The 21379-nt window shown below is 45.0% G+C and overlaps 1 protein-coding gene across 3 annotated transcripts in view; it reads left to right on the top strand.

Annotated features, from left to right (window-relative positions):
• The window catches only part of LOC135522644 (partitioning defective 3 homolog), a 581006-nt gene that overhangs the window by 317270 nt on the left and 242357 nt on the right, over positions 1 to 21379 (top strand). For all 3 annotated transcript variants that reach the window (XM_064949098.1, XM_064949099.1, XM_064949097.1), the window contains exon 14: positions 14554 to 14713. In XM_064949098.1, coding sequence (XP_064805170.1) covers positions 14554 to 14713 — 160 coding nt within the window. The remainder of the gene's footprint in view (positions 1 to 14553; positions 14714 to 21379) is intronic.

The raw sequence follows: 21379 nt of genomic DNA, 5'->3' as shown, positions 1-21379 counted from the left end.
TATCGCCCTCCTTTTCTTATCTCTGTCTATCGCCCTCCTTTCCTTATCTATGTCTATCGCCCTCCTTTTCTTATCTCTGTTTACGATCACCCTCCTTTTCTTATCTCTGTCTATCGCCCTCCTTTTCTTATCTCTGTCTATCGCCCTCCTTTCCTTATCTATGTCTATCGCCCTCCTTTTCTTATCTCTGTCTATCGCCCTCCTTTTCTTATCTCTGTCTATCGCCCTCCTTTTCTTATCTCTGTCTATCGCCCTCCTTTCCTTATCTATGTCTATCGCCCTCCTTTTCTTATCTCTGTTTACAATCACCCTCCTTTTCTTATCTCTGTCTATCGCCCTCCTTTTCTTATCTCTGTCTATCGCCCTCCTTTCCTTATCTATGTCTATCGCCCTCCTTTTCTTATCTCTGTCTATCGCCCTCCTTATCTCTGTCTATCACCCTCCTTTTCTTATCTCTGTCTATCGCCCTCCTTTTCTTACCTCTGTCTATCGCCCTCCTTTTCTTATCTCTGTCTATCGCCCTCCTTTTCTTATCTCTGTCTATCGCCCTCCTTTTCTTACCTCTGTCTATCGCCCTCCTTTTCTTACCTCTGTCTATCGCCCTCCTTTTCTTATCTCTGTCTATCGCCGTCCTTTTCTTGTCTATCGCCCTCCTTTTCTTATCTCTGTCTATCGCCCTCCTTTTCTTACCTCTGTTTACTATCGCCCTCCTTTTCTTACCTCTGTTTACTATCACCCTCCTTTTCTTATCTCTGTCTATCGCTCTCCTTTCCTTATCTCTGTCTATCACCCTCCTTTTCTTATCTCTGTCTATCACCCTCATTTTCTTATCTCTGTCTATCGTCCTCCTTTTCTTACCTCTGTTTACGATCACCCTCCTTTTCTTATCTCTGTCTATCGCCCTCCTTTTCTTATCTCTGTCTATCGCCCTCCTTTTCTTATCTCTGTCTATCGCCCTCCTTTCCTTATCTATGTCTATCGCCCTCCTTTTCTTATCTCTGTTTACGATCACCCTCCTTTTCTTATCTCTGTCTATCGCCCTCCTTTTCTTATCTCTGTCTATCGCCCTCCTTTCCTTATCTATGTCTATCGCCCTCCTTTTCTTATCTCTGTCTATCGCCCTCCTTATCTCTGTCTATCACCCTCCTTTTCTTATCTCTGTCTATCGCCCTCCTTTTCTTACCTCTGTCTATCGCCCTCCTTTTCTTATCTCTGTCTATCGCCCTCCTTTTCTTATCTCTGTCTATCGCCCTCCTTTTCTTACCTCTGTCTATCGCCCTCCTTTTCTTACCTCTGTCTATCGCCCTCCTTTTCTTACCTCTGTCTATCGCCCTCCTTTTCTTACCTCTGTCTATCACCCTCCTTTTCTTACCTCTGTTTACTATCGCCCTCCTTTTCTTACCTCTGTCTATCGCCCTCCTTTTCTTATCTCTGACTATCGCCCTCATTTTCTTATCTATGTCTATAGCCCTCCTTTCCTTGGTTTGGTTCTTTGAGATAGCCAGAGAGACACCTTCGGAGCTCTACTACCACCATGCAAATCTTCACAGCAAAGATCCAATTTTGATAATCTAACTCTTCTCTGCTTTCGGACCCATTGCATATGGTTGACTTAACAATGTGGGGCACTATGATATGGCGAGAGCCACTTCATTGGTGGATGATTGGCAGACAGAGGCAGACACAGCCCACCACAATGTGCAGATAGGAAGGTTGGACTTTGAGAAAGAAAGTGAATTAAAGTGAGGAGTTGTTATCAGGCTGAAGCAGAAGTTGAGAGGATCGAAAGCAATTCAGCCTGTGGAAGGCCCTTGCCCAGATATGGTTTTGATAGGTGCTGCTGGCTTTCGGAAATATCAAAAAAGATCAAGTCCCGTCACTCAACCCTGAATCTATTTATGTTTCTCTATTAACCAGCAGTCGAGCTGCTCTCATAACATCTTAAAAAACGAATTTATCTTTCAGAATACATTTCATTGGCTTTGAAGTGTTGAAGCAAATATATTATGTTGGTATCTATGGGGAGATGAATTGATATGGGAATGGGCTGATTATGGAGATGAGCTGGTTTTATTCAGTGGTGAAGTACTCGTCGTTGAAGTGTGTGTGTTTGTTTTGTGTGTGTGTGTGTTCCAATCCCCTGCAGCCTCTGATTCGAGATCAGCTTTGATTAGTGTTGGTGTGAGGATGATTGGTGCCTCTGTCCTGTGGTCCTTGAGCAGACTTCCTGCTGGGACACTCTTCCCTCATCTGCCCTTCGTCTGTCCCCCCCCACACACACACACACACAGAGACACACACACACACACACACACACACACACACACACACACACACACACACACACACACACACACACACACACACACACACACACACACACACACATTCCCCCTCACCCCCATAACCCTTCTCCCACTCACTTTCCCTGGCCAAGGACACTTGTCCCTCCTGGGCCCTCCAAGATCCAAGGTCGCTCCTATCAGTCCAGCCAGTCAAGTTTCAAGTTTTAATGTCACATGCACAGTGTAATACCTTTCTTGGAAGATCGAAACCAAACAATGCAGTAATCAATATCAATGTAGTACTAAACATAACACAAGGTAGAACAGAAACACACAAGAAATACAACATAAAAAATGAGAACTATATAAAGGGTCAGTCAGTTCCAGCACCATATTTACGATGTGCAGGGATACTGGAGTGATAGAGGTAGATACGTACAGTACCAGTCAAAAGTTTGGACACACCTACTCATTCCATGGTTTTCTTTATTTTTGCTATTTTCTACATTGAAGAATAACTATGAAAAATTAAATAACACACAACCATGTGGTAACCAAAAAAAGTGTTAAACAAATATATATATTTGTTTTAGATTCATCAAAGTAGCCACCCTTTGCCTTGATGACAGCTTTGCACATTATAGGCATTATCTCAACCAGCTTCATGAAGTAGTCACCTGAAATGCATTTCAATTAACAGGTGTGCCTTGTTAAAAGTTAATTATTAGAATTTATTTCCTTATGAATGCGTTGAGCCAATCAGTTGTGTTGTGACATGGTAGGGGTGGTATACAGAAGATAGCCCTAATTGGTAAAAGACCAAGTCCATATTATGGCAAGAATAGCTCAAGTAAGCAAGAGAAACGACAGTCCATCATGACTTTAAGACATGAAGGTCAGTCAATCCGGAAAATTTCAAGAACATTGAAAGTTTCTTCAAGTGGAATCGCAAAAACCATCAGGCGCTATGATGAAACTGGCTCTCATGAGGACCGCCACAGGAAAGGAAGACCCAGAGTTACCTCTGCTGCAGAGGACAAGTTAATTAGAGTAACCAGCCTCAGAAATTGCAACCCAAATAAATGCTTCAGTGTTCAAGTAACAGACACATCTCAACATCAACTTTTCAGAGGAGACTGTATGAATCAGGCCTTCATGGTCGAATTGCTGCAGAGACTTGAAGAAATGTGAAGAAACACAAGCAATGGACATTAGACCTGTGGAAATCTGTATTTTGGTCTGATGAGTCCAAATTTGAGATTTTTGTGGTGACACTGTCTGTGATTTATTTAGAATTCTTGGCACACTTAACCAGCATGAATACAACAGTATTCTGCAGTGATACGCCATCGCATCTGGTTTGTGCTTAGTCAGATTATCATTTGTTTTTCAACAGAACCCAACCTACCTCCAAGCTGTGTAAGGGCTATTTGACCAAGAAGGAGAGTGATGGAGTGCTACATCAGATGACCTGGTCTCCACAATCACCCAATTACAACCCAACTTGAGATGGTTTGGGGAGAGTTTGATCGCAGAGTGAAGGAAAATCAGCCAAAAAGTGCTCAGCATATGTGGGAACTCCTTCAAGACTGAGAGAATGCCAAGAGTGCGCAAAGCTGTCATCAAGGCAAAGGGTGGCTACTTTGAAGAATCTCAAATCTCAAATATATTTTGATTTGTTTAACACTTTTTTGGTTTCAACATGATTCCGTGTGTGTTATTTCATAGTTTTGATGTCTTCACTATTACTATTACTATTACTATTCACTATTATGTAGAAAACAGTAAAAAATCAAGAAAAACCCTTGAATGAGTAAGTGTCTCCAAACTTTTGACTGGTACTGTGTATCATCATTACCAAGTGCCTCTCACATTGTAACCTCCTCAAAAAGAGCATCTTCACTGGCTGCATCACTGCTTGGTATGGCAACTGCTCAGCATCCGACCGCAAGGCGCTACAGAGGTTAGTGCGTACAGCCCAGAACATCACTGGGGCCAAGCTCTCTGTCATCCAGGACCTCTATACCAGGCAGTGTCACAGGAAGACCCTAAAAATTGTCAGACTCCAGCCACCCAAGTCAGTCTCATCTCTCTGCTACTGCACGGCAAGTGCTACCGGAGCCCCAAAGCCCTACCGTAGCCCTGAACAGCTTCTACCCCAAAGCCATAAGACTGCTGAACAGTTAATCAAATGACTCCCTGGACTCCTCTGCTTTTCACCCCCCTACCTACATGAACATAGTACTTCAATCAATCATCTAATCAAACCTACATGTACATATTACCGCAATCAATCACCTAATTATACCTACATGAACATAGTACTTCAATCAATCACCTAATCAAACCTACATGTACATATTACCTCAATCAATCACCTAATTATACCTACATGAACATAGTACTTCAATCAATCACCTAATCAAACCTACATGTACATATTACCGCAATCAATCACCTAATTATACCTACATGAACATAGTACTTCAATCAATCACCTAATCAAACCTACATGTACATATTACCTCAATCAATCACCTAATTATACCTACATGAACATAGTACTTCAATCAATCACCTAATCAAACCTACATGTACATATTACCTCAATCAATCACCTAATTATACCTACATGTACATATTACCTCAATCAATCACCTAATTATACCTACATGAACATAGTACTTCAATCAATCACCTAATCAAACCTACATGTACATATTACCTCAATCAATCACCTAATTATACCTACATGAACATATTACTTCAATCAATCACCTAATTATACCTACATGTACATATTACCTCAATCAATCACCTAATTATACCTACATGTACATATTACCCAATCAATCACCTAATTATACCTACATGTACATATTACCTCAATCAATCACCTAATTATACCTACATGTACATATTACCTCAATCAAACCCCAACTACCTCGTCCCCCAGTACACTGACTCGGGACCGGTACTCCTTGTATACAGTATAGCCTGTATATAGCCTTGTTATTGTTATTTTATCGTGTTACTATTTTATTTTTGATTTATTTGCTAATTTTCTTACTTTTTAACCGCATTGTTGGGAAAGGGCTCGGCTCGTAAGTAAGGATTTCACGGTAAAGTCTGCACTTTCTGTATTTGGCGCATGTGACATTTGATTGGATTACAAAATAGAACTTGCTCTAGAACAGTCACTTCAGTCATTGCATAGTTCCGACTGATAACTAGGACTGGCACATAGTTGAGGGAGTGTACTTCTGACCCATATACAGTATTAAAGTAATGTGATTGGTCATTGGGAATTTATGTTTGACGCATTATAATTTAATCAATGCTTCAGAGACTTTAGCAGCATCCCAAATGCCACCCTATTCCCTATGTAGTGCACTACTGTAGACCACAGCTCTGAGCCCTGGTCCAAATAACTGCACTACATAGGGAATAGGGTGCCATTTGGGATGCTGACTTTGTAATTTCCTTCTATTAATATATTGTCACGTGTTCAACGCAATTACATTCTTGGAAAGTCAATTCAATTAATTTTTATCAGGACTGTAAAATGTACTCATCCTATTCATGTTCCTTTGGTATTAATTATGCCATTTTATAACGATGTGTGTCATCACGTCAGCAAATAAAAACAGATTTAATTAATTGAGGTTTGCATGACCTTTATTCCAAGTCACAAATGGAAGTCAATATTCAATATAATAAAGTTGTGAAAAGTTTTTATTTCACATGGATGAGCTTTCTGTTATTAGCATGTAATGCCTGCATCTTCAATTTCATTTACACACCAGGACAACAGAGCCACTGCTGTCTCTCTCTGTGTGTGTGTGTGTGTGTGTGTGTGTGTGTGTGTGTGTGTGTGTGTGTGTGTGTGTGTGTGTGTGTGTGTGTGTGTGTGTGCGTGCGTGCGCATTTAGTTTGTGCGTGCCTGTGTGCGGGCGGGCTTTTCTGTGTCATCAAAGCTTTCTTTTTTTTTTTGCAAAGCCCTCATGCGTTTGGCTCTGCTCATATAAATGAATGTATATCCTCATATTATCATGCTTATCCATTTATCATAATCTTCCTCAGAGAGCGACAGTCAGAGCTGACGTCAACGTGTCTCTGAGAAACGCTTGTTGTTGTTGTTCACCTCAAGTTAAAACTTGTCTGAAAGTATTCAGTCCATGTGACGGAGAGGCTTGTGAGAGTCATTTTCCACTGCCTCCAGCGTAATTTGGCGGGAAATCAGAGCTGCTGACTGAAGTCTGGGATTGGCACCAGCACAAAAACATTTGTGAGGGGCGGTAGGGTATTGTGTGTGTGTGTGTGTGTGTACGTGTGCATGAGCGTTCTTTTTATTTTGGGTTTGTTGCCTGCTGCTTTTGAGTCGAGAAAGGTCTGATTCCTATTTAGGTATGTTTTGCCTTCCAGAACTATAAACAGACTCATTTAGTTTAGAAAATGCTTTCCAGTTCTTCGCGCTGCCAAACTTTTTGTAGCTGATGTGAAGTGTACCACAGCGAATGTGTGTGCATCCATGCGTGCATCCGTGTGTGTGCACTCAGCTGGCGACCTGCAACACTCTGCCTTCCCCTTCCTGGTCAGCTTTCTTTTGTCGTTGTTTTGTGCGACACTAAATCACTACAGTGGTCATAACAGCTTACCAAGCCAGCCTCATCAAGGTGCTTTACAAGCCAAACTTGACAAAAGTCTGCCAAAAGCAACCAGCTCCACAGCCGGCCCGCTCATTAGGCAGGATTATGCGGCCACCGATGGCGGCAGATTGACGACGGCGGCCTTTTCTGACCAAGACACACCTCCAACAACAACACATAACACCTCTCCGGGGTGCTTCTGTCCGAATAATTATCTAACATAAATCATATAGAAGATATAGCATCTGGTGGAAAGAGTATGTGGTCTTCTCTGTAGCCTACAGCCTGGAGATCAAATGTAATGACAATGTAATGAGACTTTTTACACCTTGCAGGTTTCTCTGGTCAAATAGCCTCACCTAAAATGGCACCCAATCAAACAGAAAAATGTGCTGACATGTTGACAAACAACATCTTCTTTAAACAGGACAGGTCAAAGTCAAATGGACAATCAGGATACTCCCAACTGCTGTCCACGAGTTTCATCCCGTGGGCTAAATTGTCATGATCAGTGGTTTCAACTTTTTATCCATACATTTTTTGATGAGCTGATCATAGTGAAAAAATAACATTATTCTGCATTTCCCGCGATGTAAACACATTGCAAATAGGCTCAGGATACCTCCTGATGAAGTTAGGTAGCTGATATTCAGAGCTTCAATAGCCCAAATTGATTAGTCACAGGAATCAGGACTAATAAAGCCAACTCAACGGCCTGTTTTTACAAAGAGCTGGGCCTACCGCATGGATGGACATTCATAAAATTCCATTGCAGTCCGGCATGGTAGGCTACACTCCAGTAAGCACGGACCGACGCCAACGTCTTTTGGACATCTTTGTACGGTCCGTACCGCCCATCTTTTTTATTGGTGTTTTACAAACTCTAGGCCTCGATGGGCATTCCTAAAATGACGTTTTTTTTACCTTTATTTAACCAGGCAAGTCAGTTAAGAACAAATTCTTATTTTCAATGACGGCCTGGGAACAGTGGGTTAACTGCCTGTTCAGGGGCAGAACGACAGATTTGTACCTTGTCAGCTTGGGGGTTTGAACTCGCAACCTTCCGGTTACTAGTCCAACGCTCTAACCACTAGGCTACAGCTGACACTGTAGGCCAGTGGTAGGCAACTCCAGTCCTCTGGGGACTGATTGGTGTCACGCTTTTCCACCAGCCCCAGCTAACACACCTGACACCAATAATCAACTAATCATGATGTTAAGTTTAGAAAGCAGTTTAGTTTCATCGGCTGCGTTGACTAGGAATGGGGGAAAAGTGTGACACCGCTTCGGCCCCTGAGGACTAGAGTTGCACATCCCTGCTGTAGGCAGTAAGCACGGACTGATGCTGACTCCTTTTGGACATCTTTTTTTGGTCCTGTCCGGACCGGCCTTGATTTTTTGTGGGGTGGGCATTCTATGTTTTGTTTTCTATGTTTCTTTATTTCTATGTGTTGGCCGGGTATGGTTCTCAGTCAAGGACAGCTGTCTATCTCTGTCTCTGATTGAGAATCATACTTAGGTAACCCTATTTCCCTCCTTTCCGTGTGGGTAGTTATCTTAGTTAGTGGCACTTAGCCCTGTAAGCTTCACGGTTGTTTTCTTCGTTTGTTTTGTTGGCATCATTTTCTAAAATAAAAGGAATATGTATGCTCACCACGCTGCACTTTGGTCCACTTCTTTTGACGGCCGTGACAGTAGGCCTTGAAATACATACATACATTGACATATTTATGTCAAATAGCCTATCAGAAGCTTTTAAAGCCATGACATAAATTTCTGGAATTTCCCCAGCTGTTTAAAGGCACAGTCAACTTAGTGTTAAACTTCTGACCCACTGGAATTGTGATACAGTGAATTATAAGTGAAATAATCTGTCTGTAAACAATTGTTGGAAAAATGACTTGTGTCATCCACAAAGTAGATGTCCTAACCGACTTGCCAAAGCTATAGTTTGTTGACAAGAAACTTGTGGACTGGTTGAAAAGTGAGTTTGAATGACGCCAACCTAAGTGTATGGAAACTTCCAACTTCAACTGTACCTATATTAATATTCAGTTTATTTCAGAACTGAATATTAACCTTATTTCAACGCCTAGAAAATACAACTTTTCACCTTTCATTCAGAACCTAAATTGAACCTAGCTTAAATATCTGGAAAAATATGTATTTTTGACATATTTTCAATGTAATTTTGCTTACTTGGGACTATTCTTGTAGGGACAGCCATTTTTTGGCCTCGCCTATTGCGGCAGAGCGGCCAGGACCTGCCCTGACCAGCACACTTTTAGAGTTAAGGCAGCCTTCATATTATGTTAACAATATGTTTTCTACATCTCACCTGTTCTGCTCTGTGCTACGTTTTACTTACTGTACCATCCATATTGTACTATTTTTAAACTGCAGTATTTAAAATAGGCACAGAATGAGACGTGCTGCTTATGTAAATTCATGAAGTGGAACATACAGCCTTAGGATGCTACTCTACCCTCTCTCCCCAATTGTTTCATTTCATTTATTGAAATGAAGATATTTCTATTTCCAACTTTCACTTTCTTTAGTTTCTGCGTGTCTCAGCAGAGTCCAGTGTCCCTGGAGGCAGAACATAAAAAATATATGTAAAACATTTCCTTCTCTTGACCACATGAAAGCCTTTCGGAAACACTACTCTTTCTCTCAATTATGTAAATATCATTTGGAAGAAGAAACTGCTACACTGGCCTATTCTATTCAAACGACCTGAGTGACGCATTGTGGGTAATCGCTAGGCTATACCCCACACCCTCTGTAAGCTGAGTCATGTTGAGTAAGCACAAAATGATTAAAAAATATATATGTATTTTGAAAGGGAGAGAATCAAGGAAGCGCTAGCTGAACTTAACTAAGATCATTTTTTGTTAACTTGTGCCCCATTGAACATTAAATCAGTTAGGATTGTACACCAAATGTGTCTGTGTACAAAGCATTGGACAAAGCTTTGGCCTCTCTACTTTTTGAAGGCTATGAGGATATTCACTTACTGGTCAAGACCAGTCAGGTCCACTGGGAAGCACTGGGCCATCATCTGATAATTGGAGGATTCAGATGCCCTCTGCATTATAGATGAGCTACAGTACAGCAAGGGTGTGTCCCAAACAGCACCCTATTCTACATACAGTGCACTATAAAGGGAATAGAATGCCATTTTGAATGCAGCCCCACCACATCAGGGTAGAATGGGAGACCCTAGCTACTCTGCTCCTATCATGTGGCTTCATGTCATACATGAAGAAATAGAGGACAGGATACCTGCTGAAGAAGCCCTGTTCCTTCCACCATGTTGCTGTGTATTACAGATACTGAACAGAATACATTTGAGCTTACATTGAAGAGGGGAGCTAATGGAAAAGGGCCCTTTACGTAACAGGCCATGAACTGCCCCTTTCTGCATACCAATGACTGTCCAGACATGTCCAGATGGGATTCAGCACAAGATCGTTGATGTGAGTTGACATTGTGAAGGAGGTGGCTTGGCTAACAGAAGAACCGCGGCCCTGTAGACAAGAGGAGAACGGGCTTGATCAATATGGCTTCAGAGAGAGATCAATCAGTCTGAATCTGCCTGGCACAGCAAACTATGGTTTTATTAGCATTGAGCTGACCGTCCATCCGCTGCGGATGGGGATGGGGACACAGTCTTACGACACTAATGCATTTAGATGCGTTCCCCAAAGAAAAGAGGGGGGTGGGGGGGTATAGAGAGATGGAGGTAGAGAAAGAAAGAGAAAGAAAAGAGAGAGGTAGATTTGCGTCTGACCTTTCCCTTAACGCTGTAATGTAATGTTATGGGGAGGGATTGAGGCCCCATTAGATGATGACATGGGGATCATGACAAGCACTTAGCGTGATGTCATAGTAGATCAGAATGATTCATGTTGGAGGATAACAGGAAGAGAAGGGAGGGAGTGTTGCATGATGGGAGATTACTCTTTATTATGAACTGGGTAAATGTGGGAAAGTAGATGTGGAACTACAGAAACACAACTCTGCACCTCCTGCAGGGCCATTCAACCGCAGCTGGTACCAGCAGACTAACTAATTTAGGACCAGCGACGGAAACTCAATTGGTCCAATTCAGAGAATAATTTATTGAATCAGGTGGTTTAGTGGTGTAGCTGAGTGCAATGGTGGACTGTATGGGTAACGTGTTATATTAGCTCTCAGTTCAGCTCATTTCAGTTCAACTCTGTTCCGTATGAACTCAAAAGGGGTTATTCTATTAATTCTTTACCATGACCACTTTGAACACACGCGCACACACACACGTTTGTATTTTATTTTTAAGACACGTGTACAACTTTTCATACCACCTGAACACTGTTTATTTCCCTTAAACTCGCTCTCTGACAACTTGTACCCAGCTATAGTCACATACAGTACAATGTTTCCAATCAATACAGACAGTGGGAATGGCGATCTCCTGGAAACACGGGCAGTGGTATTGAATGCAGCAGAGGTAGAAATGGAGAGGGGGAACACCTGGGAGGATAAGGCTTGAGGCAGATGAAGGGATGAGGGGAAGCTAATGAGACAGAGGTAGCCACTGGAGACTTAGGTTGGTAGGTGTGTTGGTTGGTTGGTCCAAAGGTGGGCAGGATGCTGCAGTTTAAAGACTGTAATTACTAACAGCATCATGGGTAAAGTTGACTGGATGATGGCCACATGAACAGGCTAAGGGCTAACCGTAAAACCATACATGAACAGGCTAAGGGCTAACCGTAAAACCATACATGAACAGGCTAAGGGCTAACCGTAAAACCATACATGAACAGGCTAAGGGCTAACCGTAAAACCATATATGAACAGGCTAAGGGCTAACCGTAAAACCATACATGAACAGGCTATGGGCTAACCGTAAAACCATACATGAACAGGCTAAGGGCTAACCGTAAAACCATACATGAACAGGCTAAGGGCTAACCGTAAAACCATACATGAACAGGCAAGGACGTTAGAGTAACACGCTGCCTTGTCATCAAGGGGCAACTTTTCCCTGTCTGTGCATGTGTGTTCCGTCTGTCATCCGGGGGGAATTTGGTGAACTCCCGACGAAGCTCTCTGTGGGTGAATCAGTAGCCTTCCTTCACAACCGGATAATCCAGTCTGGAAATGAGTAGATTAAGAGAGATTAAGAGATGGTGAGAGCTGCTGGTAATATCACTAAAAAGCACACTGGTTTACTCATTCACTCAAACTACCCCTCACACATACACATACAAACACACTTGTGCACAGACTCCTTTATGCAGGCACGTACACACACACACACCCATACACACACACGCACACGCAGACAGACAGACACACTCGCATGCACCTCCCCCCCAGACTAGCCACTGTACATATGAAGCCTGTTTAATCAATTCTCAGTCTCTCTGTCCTCTATGACGCCTGTCCGTACGTTATTCATTAGCTCTGAGAAGTCAGCCCTTTTCTCAGCCTCTGACTGTGTTTTTATAAGTCTACCAGACCGCACTCTCGCCAGATTGAAAAACAAGAGAGTGAAACCAATACAATACGTCCTCTGTTGTACCAGTGAAACCTTCTTGAGTCCAATTCATCCTGGACCGGGCTGTATTAGAAAGGATTGTAATTGCGTTAACCCTTTCCTTTGCGCGCCGCCGCCAATCATTCCATTTGCTGTGCGCTTATCAAGCCGAGGCTAGATAAAGTCCTCAGCTCCCAACTTCATTAAACTTCATTTATATTAAACAGACCGACCATGATAAGTCTCTTCCCCCGCCTGACCCAGCCGTCACCATATAGACCCGGCACGGCTGTGCTACACCAGCAGACTACAGAGCTGACCCAACGGCACTGGTCTGGTCCTATAGACAGCACGGGTCTTTCTTCCTCTGCAATCCTCTCACATTTGTTTCTCTATTTTGTTTTCTTGAAGAATCTCCTCTTCTCTGGTTTCTGTTGCTTTTGGCCCGTGGTCAGTTTTGTGTCATGATACATCCATATTTGCAGGTCTGGGGTCAGTTCTCTCTTTCGGGCTCTCCTGCTGTCTCTCTCTCTCTCTCTCTCTCTCTCTTGCTTCTCTCTCTCTCTTGCTTCTCTCTCACTCTCTCGCCTCACTCTCTCGCTTCACTCTCTCGCTTCACTCTCTCGCTTCCGTCTGTGTGTCTCTCTCTCTCTCTCTTTCTCCCTCTCTCTCTCTCTGCTTGGAATGAATCTGTAACAGATCTGTTGGAGGGCCAACTCGTACTGTATTCCCTGGGCATAAAGAATCAACTCTGTGTGTGTTTGCGCATGCGTGTGTGTGTGTGTTGGTGAAACAGGACCCGGCTGTTGTCTTTGGAACAGGCTCTGTTCTCTAACCAGTCGCACGTGGTTCCCTCACAGGTGACTGCCAAACAATGCTACAATATTTTCTCCCTCTCTTTTTTTCTCCTTCCCTCTTTCTCTCATATGTTTGTGGGAAATGTTCTTTTATTCTCTGGGGCCATAATGTGTCACAGAACATTCCCACCATAGCCTGTACAGTTTTACACTGTTTGTGTTCTAAATGACACCCTATTCCCTACATAGTGCACCACGTTTGACCAGAGCCCTATGGGTCCTGATCAACAGTAACGCACTCTATATGGAAAAGGGAGCCATTTGGGACACAGCCTGTTGACAAGGACAGAATGGTTGTAGGGGAGAGTGGGGTAAGTTGAGCCAAAGGCAGAAGTTGAGGCTCCCTTTTTTTTTAGGAAACCATACACAACACGTATAATCTGACCACATATTTAGGAAGAGGTCATCATTCCATGGAGTCTGTGAAGGAAGATGGAAAAAGTGGTAAGCAAGTTAGGTCCAAAAAAACTGATTTTCACCAAGTCAAATGAATCTATTGTGTTAGAGGTTTCATGATGCTAAGTAGATCATTTTAAGATTGTTCTATACATCAGTTTATACTCAATTTACCCCATACCCAGCCAAGAGACCACTTGTTTAGACAAGCTATGTTTTCAGAACTGTCATGTTTACATGAATTCTGACTATTTCCAGGGATGCACAACACTCTGAAATATATACAGATATCTTTGTTAGAAAGAATACTGTATTTCCATTGACGGAGTGATGCTGAATATATAACGTTTCTCAACTTGCCCCACTCCCCCCTAACATCGATGACTGGAAACACAAGACTCATGAAGTCTAGTTTTTCTTATTAGGTCCAACCCTACAATGTCATTTCTTAACTGTCACTCAATAATAAGGTTGTGTTAAAAGTGACACGTGTATCGAGTTCGCCCCATAATCAATGTCGCAATACATTGACCACCGAGCAAAAGTAGTTTGCCATTAAATGAGGCCCACTGGATGAGGCAGCTGTGTTTACAGCGATGGGAAATCTATGCTGCTTCATCTGACTGGGAGCACTGCCTTGTCTGTTGACTGGAAGATGAAACCACCTTTGGTACTGGTTCCTACATGCAAACCCGTGAAAGATTGTATTGTATGTTTGAAGTGGCCGTGGACAGACTGAACCTTGTTTGAGACTTGAGACTTGGTTTTGCATCAAGGGTTTGACGTTCTTCTCTCTTTCCCCTCCACTGAGTGACCTCTCTTCTGTCTCTGTCCCTCTTTAGGAGGTTCCAGGAAGCTCGAGGGTGGAGGAGCAGCCTCTGACAGACCCTCTGGACGACCATGAGCGCCACATCTCCCACTCCATGTTCGGGACCAGAGAGTGCTTGGACGACCAGACCTCCATGCCGTCACGCAATGTCATGATGGGACAGCGCATGATGGGTGAGTCACCTGAACTCCTGGTGGTATTTGCAGAAATGCGTTGGTATAAACTACATGGTATAATGTTTGTCTTTGAAGCAAACTGCCGTTGGCCGAATGTCTTCTATGATAACGTTCTAATTATTGCACATTGATTGAAAGTGAGGTCGCGAGAGAGACGGCATTTATTTTTCTCTGAGTTAGCTGACCTCACACCTCTTCCATCTCCCTCATCCCTCCCGTCCTCAGCCCTCCATCACCCCCTGATTATAATCAGGGGGGTTAATGTCATTTTTGGTTCATTAACCCTTCACTCGCAACCTGCACGATTGCACTCAGGTCAATTCCCATTCCGTTCCAGGTCCAGTTTAGCTCCAGTTCTGCTAGTCAATTCAGTCCTTAACCAGTCACCTCCTGTCATCTCTGTATCGACCTCACTGCCATGGAGCCACATTTTGACACAGCTGGAGGAGCCTGACATCCCCACCTGACCCCAACTCTTCACACTCCACACTACACCCCCACTACCCACCATTACCCCCTCTCTTCCTTCTCTCCTATTTCCTGTCCTCCCCTCTGAGTTAGACTTAGCTACTCCAGCCTCTCCTCTCTTCCGCTCTCTTCCTCTGCTCTCTCCTCCTCTCTTCCTCTCCTCTCTCTCCGCTCTATTTCTCTAATCTCTCCCCCTCTCTTCCTTACTTCTCACCCTCTCTTCCTCTACCTCTCCTCTCTCCCCCGCTCTTCCTCTCCTCTCTCCCCCTGTCTTCCTCTCTTCTTTCCCCCTCCTCCCTCTCCCCCTCTCTTCCTCTCCTCTCTCCCCTGCTCTTCCTTTGCTCTCTCCCCCTCTTCCTCTCTTCTTTCCCCCTCCTCCCTCTCCCCCTCTCTTCCTCTCCTCTCTCCCCTGCTCTTCCTCTCCTCTCTCCCCCTCTCTTCCTCTCCTCTCTCCCCCTCTCTTCCTCTCCTCTCTCCCCTGCTCTTCCTTTGCTCTCTCCCCCTCTCTTCCTCTCTTCTTTCCCCCTCCTCCCTCTCCCCTGCTCTTCCTCTCCTCTCTCCCCCGCTCTTCCTCTCCTCTCCCCCTCTCTTCCTCTCTTCTTTCCCCCTCCTCCCTCTCCCCCTGCTCTTCCTCTCCTCTCCCCCTCTCTTCCTCTCTTCTTCCCCCTCCTCCCTCTCCCCTCTCTTCCTCTCCGCTCTCCCCCGCTCTTCCTCTCCTCTCTCCCCCGCTCTTCCTCTCCTCTCCCCCTCTCTTCCTCTCTTCTTTCCCCCTCCTCCCTCTCCCCTGCTCTTCCTCTCCTCTCCCCCTCTCTTCCTCTCTTCTTTCCCCCTCCTCCCTCTCCCCTCTCTTCCTCTACCTCTCCTCTCTCCCCCGCTCTTCCTCTCCTCTCTCCCCCTGTCTTCCTCTCTTCTTTCCCCTCCTCCCTCTCCCCCTCTCTTCCTCTCCTCTCTCCCCTGCTCTTCCTTTGCTCTCTCCCCCTCTCTTCCTCTCTTCTTTCCCCCTCCTCCCTCTCCCCCTCTCTTCCTCTCCTCTCTCCCCTGCTCTTCCTCTCCTCTCTCCCCCGCTCTTCCTCTCCTCTCCCCCTCTCTTCCTCTCTTCTTTCCCCCTCCTCCCTCTCCCCCTGCTCTTCCTCTCCTCTCCCCCTCTCTTCCTCTCTTCTTTCCCCCTCCTCCCTCTCCCCCTCTCTTCCTCTCCTCTCCCCCCGCTCTTCCTCTCCTCTCTCCCCTGCTCTTCCTTTGCTCTCTCCCCCTCTTCCTCTCTTCTTTCCCCCTCCTCCCTCTCCCCCTCTCTTCCTCTCCTCTCTCCCCCTCTCTTCCTCTCCTCTCTCCCCCTCTCTTCCTCTCCTCTCTCCCCTGCTCTTCCTTTGCTCTCTCCCCCTCTTCCTCTCTTCTTTCCCCCTCCTCCCTCTCCCCCTCTCTTCCTCTCCTCTCTTCCCCGCTCTTCCTCTCCTCTCTCCCTCTCTACCTCTCCTCTCTCCCCCTCTCTTCCTCTCCTCTCTCCCCCTCTCTTCCTCTCCTCTCTCCCCTGCTCTTCCTTTGCTCTCTCCCCTCTCTTCCTCTCTTCTTTCCCCCTCCTCCCTCTCCCCCTCTCTTCCTCTCCTCTCTCCCCCGCTCTTCCTCTCCTCTCTCCCTCTCTACCTCTCCTCTCTCCCCCTCTCTTCCTCTCCTCTCTCCCCCGCTCTTCCTCTCCTCTCTCCCTCTCTTCTCTGCCTTTTTCTTCCTCTCCTCCTTTCTCAATATCCCCTATCTTTCATCCCTTCTTCTTCTCTGAGTAGACCTAGCTTTTCCAGCTCCCTCATCTCCATATTGTAAATAGTAGCAGTGCTTTCTCATCTCCATGTTGTCTACAGTAGCAGTGCTCCCTCATCTCCATGTTGTCTACAGTAGCAGTGCTCCCTCGTCTCCATGTTGTCTACAGTAGCAGTGCTCTCTCATCTCCATGTTGTCTACAGTAGCAGTGCTCTCTCATCTCCATATCTCCATATTGTCTACAGTAGCAGTGCTCCCTCATCTCCATATCTCCATATTGTCTACAGTAGCAGTGCTCTCTCATCTCCATGTTGTCTACAGTAGCAGTTCTCTCTCATCTCCATGTTGTCTACAGTAGCAGTGCTCTCTCATCTCCATGTTGTCTACAGTAGCAGTGCTCTCATCTCCATGTTGTCTACAGTAGCAGTGCTCTCTCATCTCCATGTTATCTAGTAGTAGCAGTGCTCTCTCATCTCCATGTTGTCTACAGTAGCAGTGCTCCCTCGTCTCCATGTTGTCTACAGTAGCAGTGCTCTCTCATCTCCATGTTGTCTACAGTAGCAGTGCTCCCTCATCTCCATGTTGTCTACAGTAGCAGTGCTCTCATCTCCATGTTGTCTACAGTAGCAGTGCTCAAATCTCAATGTTGTCTACAGTAGCAGTGCTCCCTCATCTCCATTTTGTCTACAGTAGCAGTGCTCTCATCTCCATGTTGTCTACAGTAGCAGTGCTCCCTCATCTCCATGTTGTCTACAGTAGCAGTGCTCCCTCATCTCCATGGTGTCTACAGTTGCAGTGCTCTCTCATCTCCATGTTGTCTACGGTAGCAGTGCTCTCTCATCTCCATATCTCCATATTGTCTACAGTAGCAGTGCTCCCTCATCTCCATGTTGTCTACAGTAGCAGTGCTCTCTCATCTCCATATCTCCATATTGTCTACAGTAGCAGTGCTCTCTCATCTCCATGTTGTCTACAGTAGCAGTGCTCCCTCGTCTCCATGTTGTCTACAGTAGCAGTGCTCCCTCATCTCCATGTTGTCTACAGTAGCAGTGCTCTCATCTCCATGTTGTCTACAGTAGCAGTGCTCCCACGTCTCCATGTTGTCTACAGTAGCAGTGCTCTCTCATCTCCATGTTGTCTACAGTAGCAGTGCTCTCTCATCTTCATATCTCCATATTGTCTACAGTAGCAGTGCTCCCTCATCTCCATGTTGTCTACAGTAGCAGTGCTCTCTCATCTCCATATCTCCATATTGTCTACAGTAGCAGTGCTCTCTCATCTCCATATCTCCATATTGTCTACAGTAGCAGTGCTCTCATCTCCATGTTGTCTACAGCAGCAGTGCTCTCTCATCTCCATGTTATCTAGTAGTAACAGTGCTCTCTCATCTCCATGTTGTCTACAGTAGCAGTGCTCTCTCATCTCCATATTGTCTACAGTAGCAGTGCTCTCATCTCCATGTTGTCTACAGTAGCAGTGCTCACTCATCTCCATGTTGTCTACAGTAGCAGTGCTCTCTCATCTCCATGTTGTCTACAGTAGCAGTGCTCTCATCTCCACGTTATCTACAGTAGCAGTGCTCTCATCTCCATGTTGTCTACAGTAGCAGTGCTCTCTCATCTCCATGTTGTCTACAGTAGCAGTGCTCTCTCATCTCCATGTTGTCTACAGTAGCAGTGCTCTCATCTCCATGTTGTCTACAGTAGCAGTGCTCTCATCTCCATGTTGTCTACAGTAGCAGTGCTCTCATCTCCATGTTGTCTACAGTAGCAGTGCTCTCATCTCCATGTTGTCTACAGTAGCAGTGCTCTCATCTCCATGTTGTCTACAGTAGCAGTGCTCTCTCATCTCCATGTTATCTAGTAGTAACAGTGCTCTCTCATCTCCATGTTGTCTACAGTAGCAGTGCTCTCTCATCTCCATGTTGTCTACAGTAGCAGTGCTCTCATCTCCATGTTGTCTACAGTAGCAGTGCTCACTCATCTCCATGTTGTCTACAGTAGCAGTGCTCTCTCATCTCCATGTTGTCTACAGTAGCAGTGCTCTCATCTCCATGTTTTCTACAGTAGCAGTGCTTTCTCATCTCCATGTTATCTAGTAGTAGCAGTGCTCTCTCATCTCCATGTTGTCTACAGTAGCAGTGCTCCCTCGTCTCCATGTTGTCTACAGTAGCAGTGCTCTCTCATCTCCATGTTGTCTACAGTAGCAGTGCTCCCTCATCTCCATGTTGTCTACAGTAGCAGTGCTCTCATCTCCATGTTGTCTACAGTAGCAGTGCTCAAATCTCAATGTTGTCTACAGTAGCAGTGCTCCCTCATCTCCATGTTGTCTACAGTAGCAGTGCTCTCATCTCCATGTTGTCTACAGTAGCAGTGCTCCCTCATCTCCATGTTGTCTACAGTAGCAGTGCTCCCTCGTCTCCATGTTGTCTACAGTTGCAGTGCTCTCTCATCTCCATGTTGTCTACAGTAGCAGTGCTCTCTCATCTCCATATCTCCATATTGTCTACAGTAGCAGTGCTCCCTCATCTCCATGTTGTCTACAGTAGCAGTGCTCTCTCATCTCCATATCTCCATATTGTCTACAGTAGCAGTGCTCTCTCATCTCCATGTTGTCTACAGTAGCAGTGCTCCCTCGTCTCCATGTTGTCTACAGTAGCAGTGCTCCCTCATCTCCATGTTGTCTACAGTAGCAGTGCTCTCATCTCCATTTTGTCTACAGTAGCAGTGCTCCCACGTCTCCATGTTGTCTACAGTAGCAGTGCTCTCTCATCTCCATGTTGTCTACAGTAGCAGTGCTCTCTCATCTTCATATCTCCATATTGTCTACAGTAGCAGTGCTCCCTCATCTCCATGTTGTCTACAGTAGCAGTGCTCTCTCATCTCCATATCTCCATATTGTCTACAGTAGCAGTGCTCTCTCATCTCCATATCTCCATATTGTCTACAGTAGCAGTGCTCTCATCTCCATGTTGTCTACAGTAGCAGTGCTCTCTCATCTCCATGTTATCTAGTAGTAACAGTGCTCTCTCATCTCCATGTTGTCTACAGTAGCAGTGCTCTCTCATCTCCATATTGTCTACAGTAGCAGTGCTCTCATCTCCATGTTGTCTACAGTAGCAGTGCTCACTCATCTCCATGTTGTCTACAGTAGCAGTGCTCTCTCATCTCCATGTTGTCTACAGTAGCAGTGCTCTCATCTCCACGTTATCTACAGTAGCAGTGCTCTCATCTCCATGTTGTCTACAGTAGCAGTGCTCACTCATCTCCATGTTGTCTACAGTAGCAGTGCTCTCATCTCCATGTTGTCTACAGTAGCAGTGCTCTCATCTCCATGTTGTCTACAGTAGCAGTGCTCTCATCTCCATGTTGTCTACAGTAGCAGTGCTCTCTCATCTCCATGTTGTCTATAGTAGCAGTGCTCTCTCATCTCCATATTGTCTACAGTAGCAGTGCTCTCATCTCCATGTTGTCTACAGTAGCAGTGCTCTCTCATCTCCATGTTATCTAGTAGTAACAGTGCTCTCTCATCTCCATGTTGTCTACAGTAGCAGTGCTCTCTCATCTCCATATTGTCTACAGTAGCAGTGCTCTCATCTCCATGTTGTCTACAGTAGCAGTGCTCACTCATCTCCATGTTGTCTACAGTAGCAGTGCTCTCTCATCTCCATGTTGTCTACAGTAGCAGTGCTCTCATCTCCACGTTATCTACAGTAGCAGTGCTCTCATCTCCATGTTGTCTACAGTAGCAGTGCTCACTCATCTCCATGTTGTCTACAGTAGCAGTGCTCTCATCTCCATGTTGTCTACAGTAGCAGTGCTCTCTCATCTCCATGTTGTCTATAGTAGCAGTGCTCTCTCATCTCCATATTGTCTACAGTAGCAGTGCTCTCATCTCCATGTTGTCTACAGTAGCAGTGCTCACTCATCTCCATGTTGTCTACAGTAGCAGTGCTCTCATCTCCATGTTGTCTACAGTAGCAGTGCTCACTCATCTCCATGTTGTCTACAGTAGCAGTGCTCTCATCTCCATGTTGTCTACAGTAGCAGTGCTCTCTCATCTCCATGTTGTCTACAGTAGCAGTGCTCTCTCATCTCCATGTTATCTAGTAGTAGCAGTGCCACTCTGCCAATGAACTCGTTCTCGCTGGAGATCTGAGAAGGTGTCAAAGCCATCTGATGGCTAATTAAACCTCAAGCTCAATAGGCCCTGCTCCTCTCTTCCCCTCTGCTCTTATGTCTCTCATTCCTCCCTCTTTTCCTCTCATTTCTCCCCTCCTCCTACGCTGACGTCGATTGCCACAGATGCCTTATTATAAGACAGGCACTGCCACAGCCTTTCAGAATGCCACTGTGATCACAAACAGTTTCTAGAACTAAACAATGGTTGTGGAATTCTAAAAACTTCCCCCCCTGCCAAAAACTTCAAGAGCAGCTTTCCCTCCTG

The sequence above is a fragment of the Oncorhynchus masou genome, chromosome 30 (genome assembly GCF_036934945.1).
Source record: "Oncorhynchus masou masou isolate Uvic2021 chromosome 30, UVic_Omas_1.1, whole genome shotgun sequence".
Classification (NCBI taxonomy): Eukaryota; Metazoa; Chordata; class Actinopteri; order Salmoniformes; family Salmonidae; genus Oncorhynchus; species Oncorhynchus masou.
This window is presented reverse-complemented; position numbering and strand designations above follow the sequence as displayed.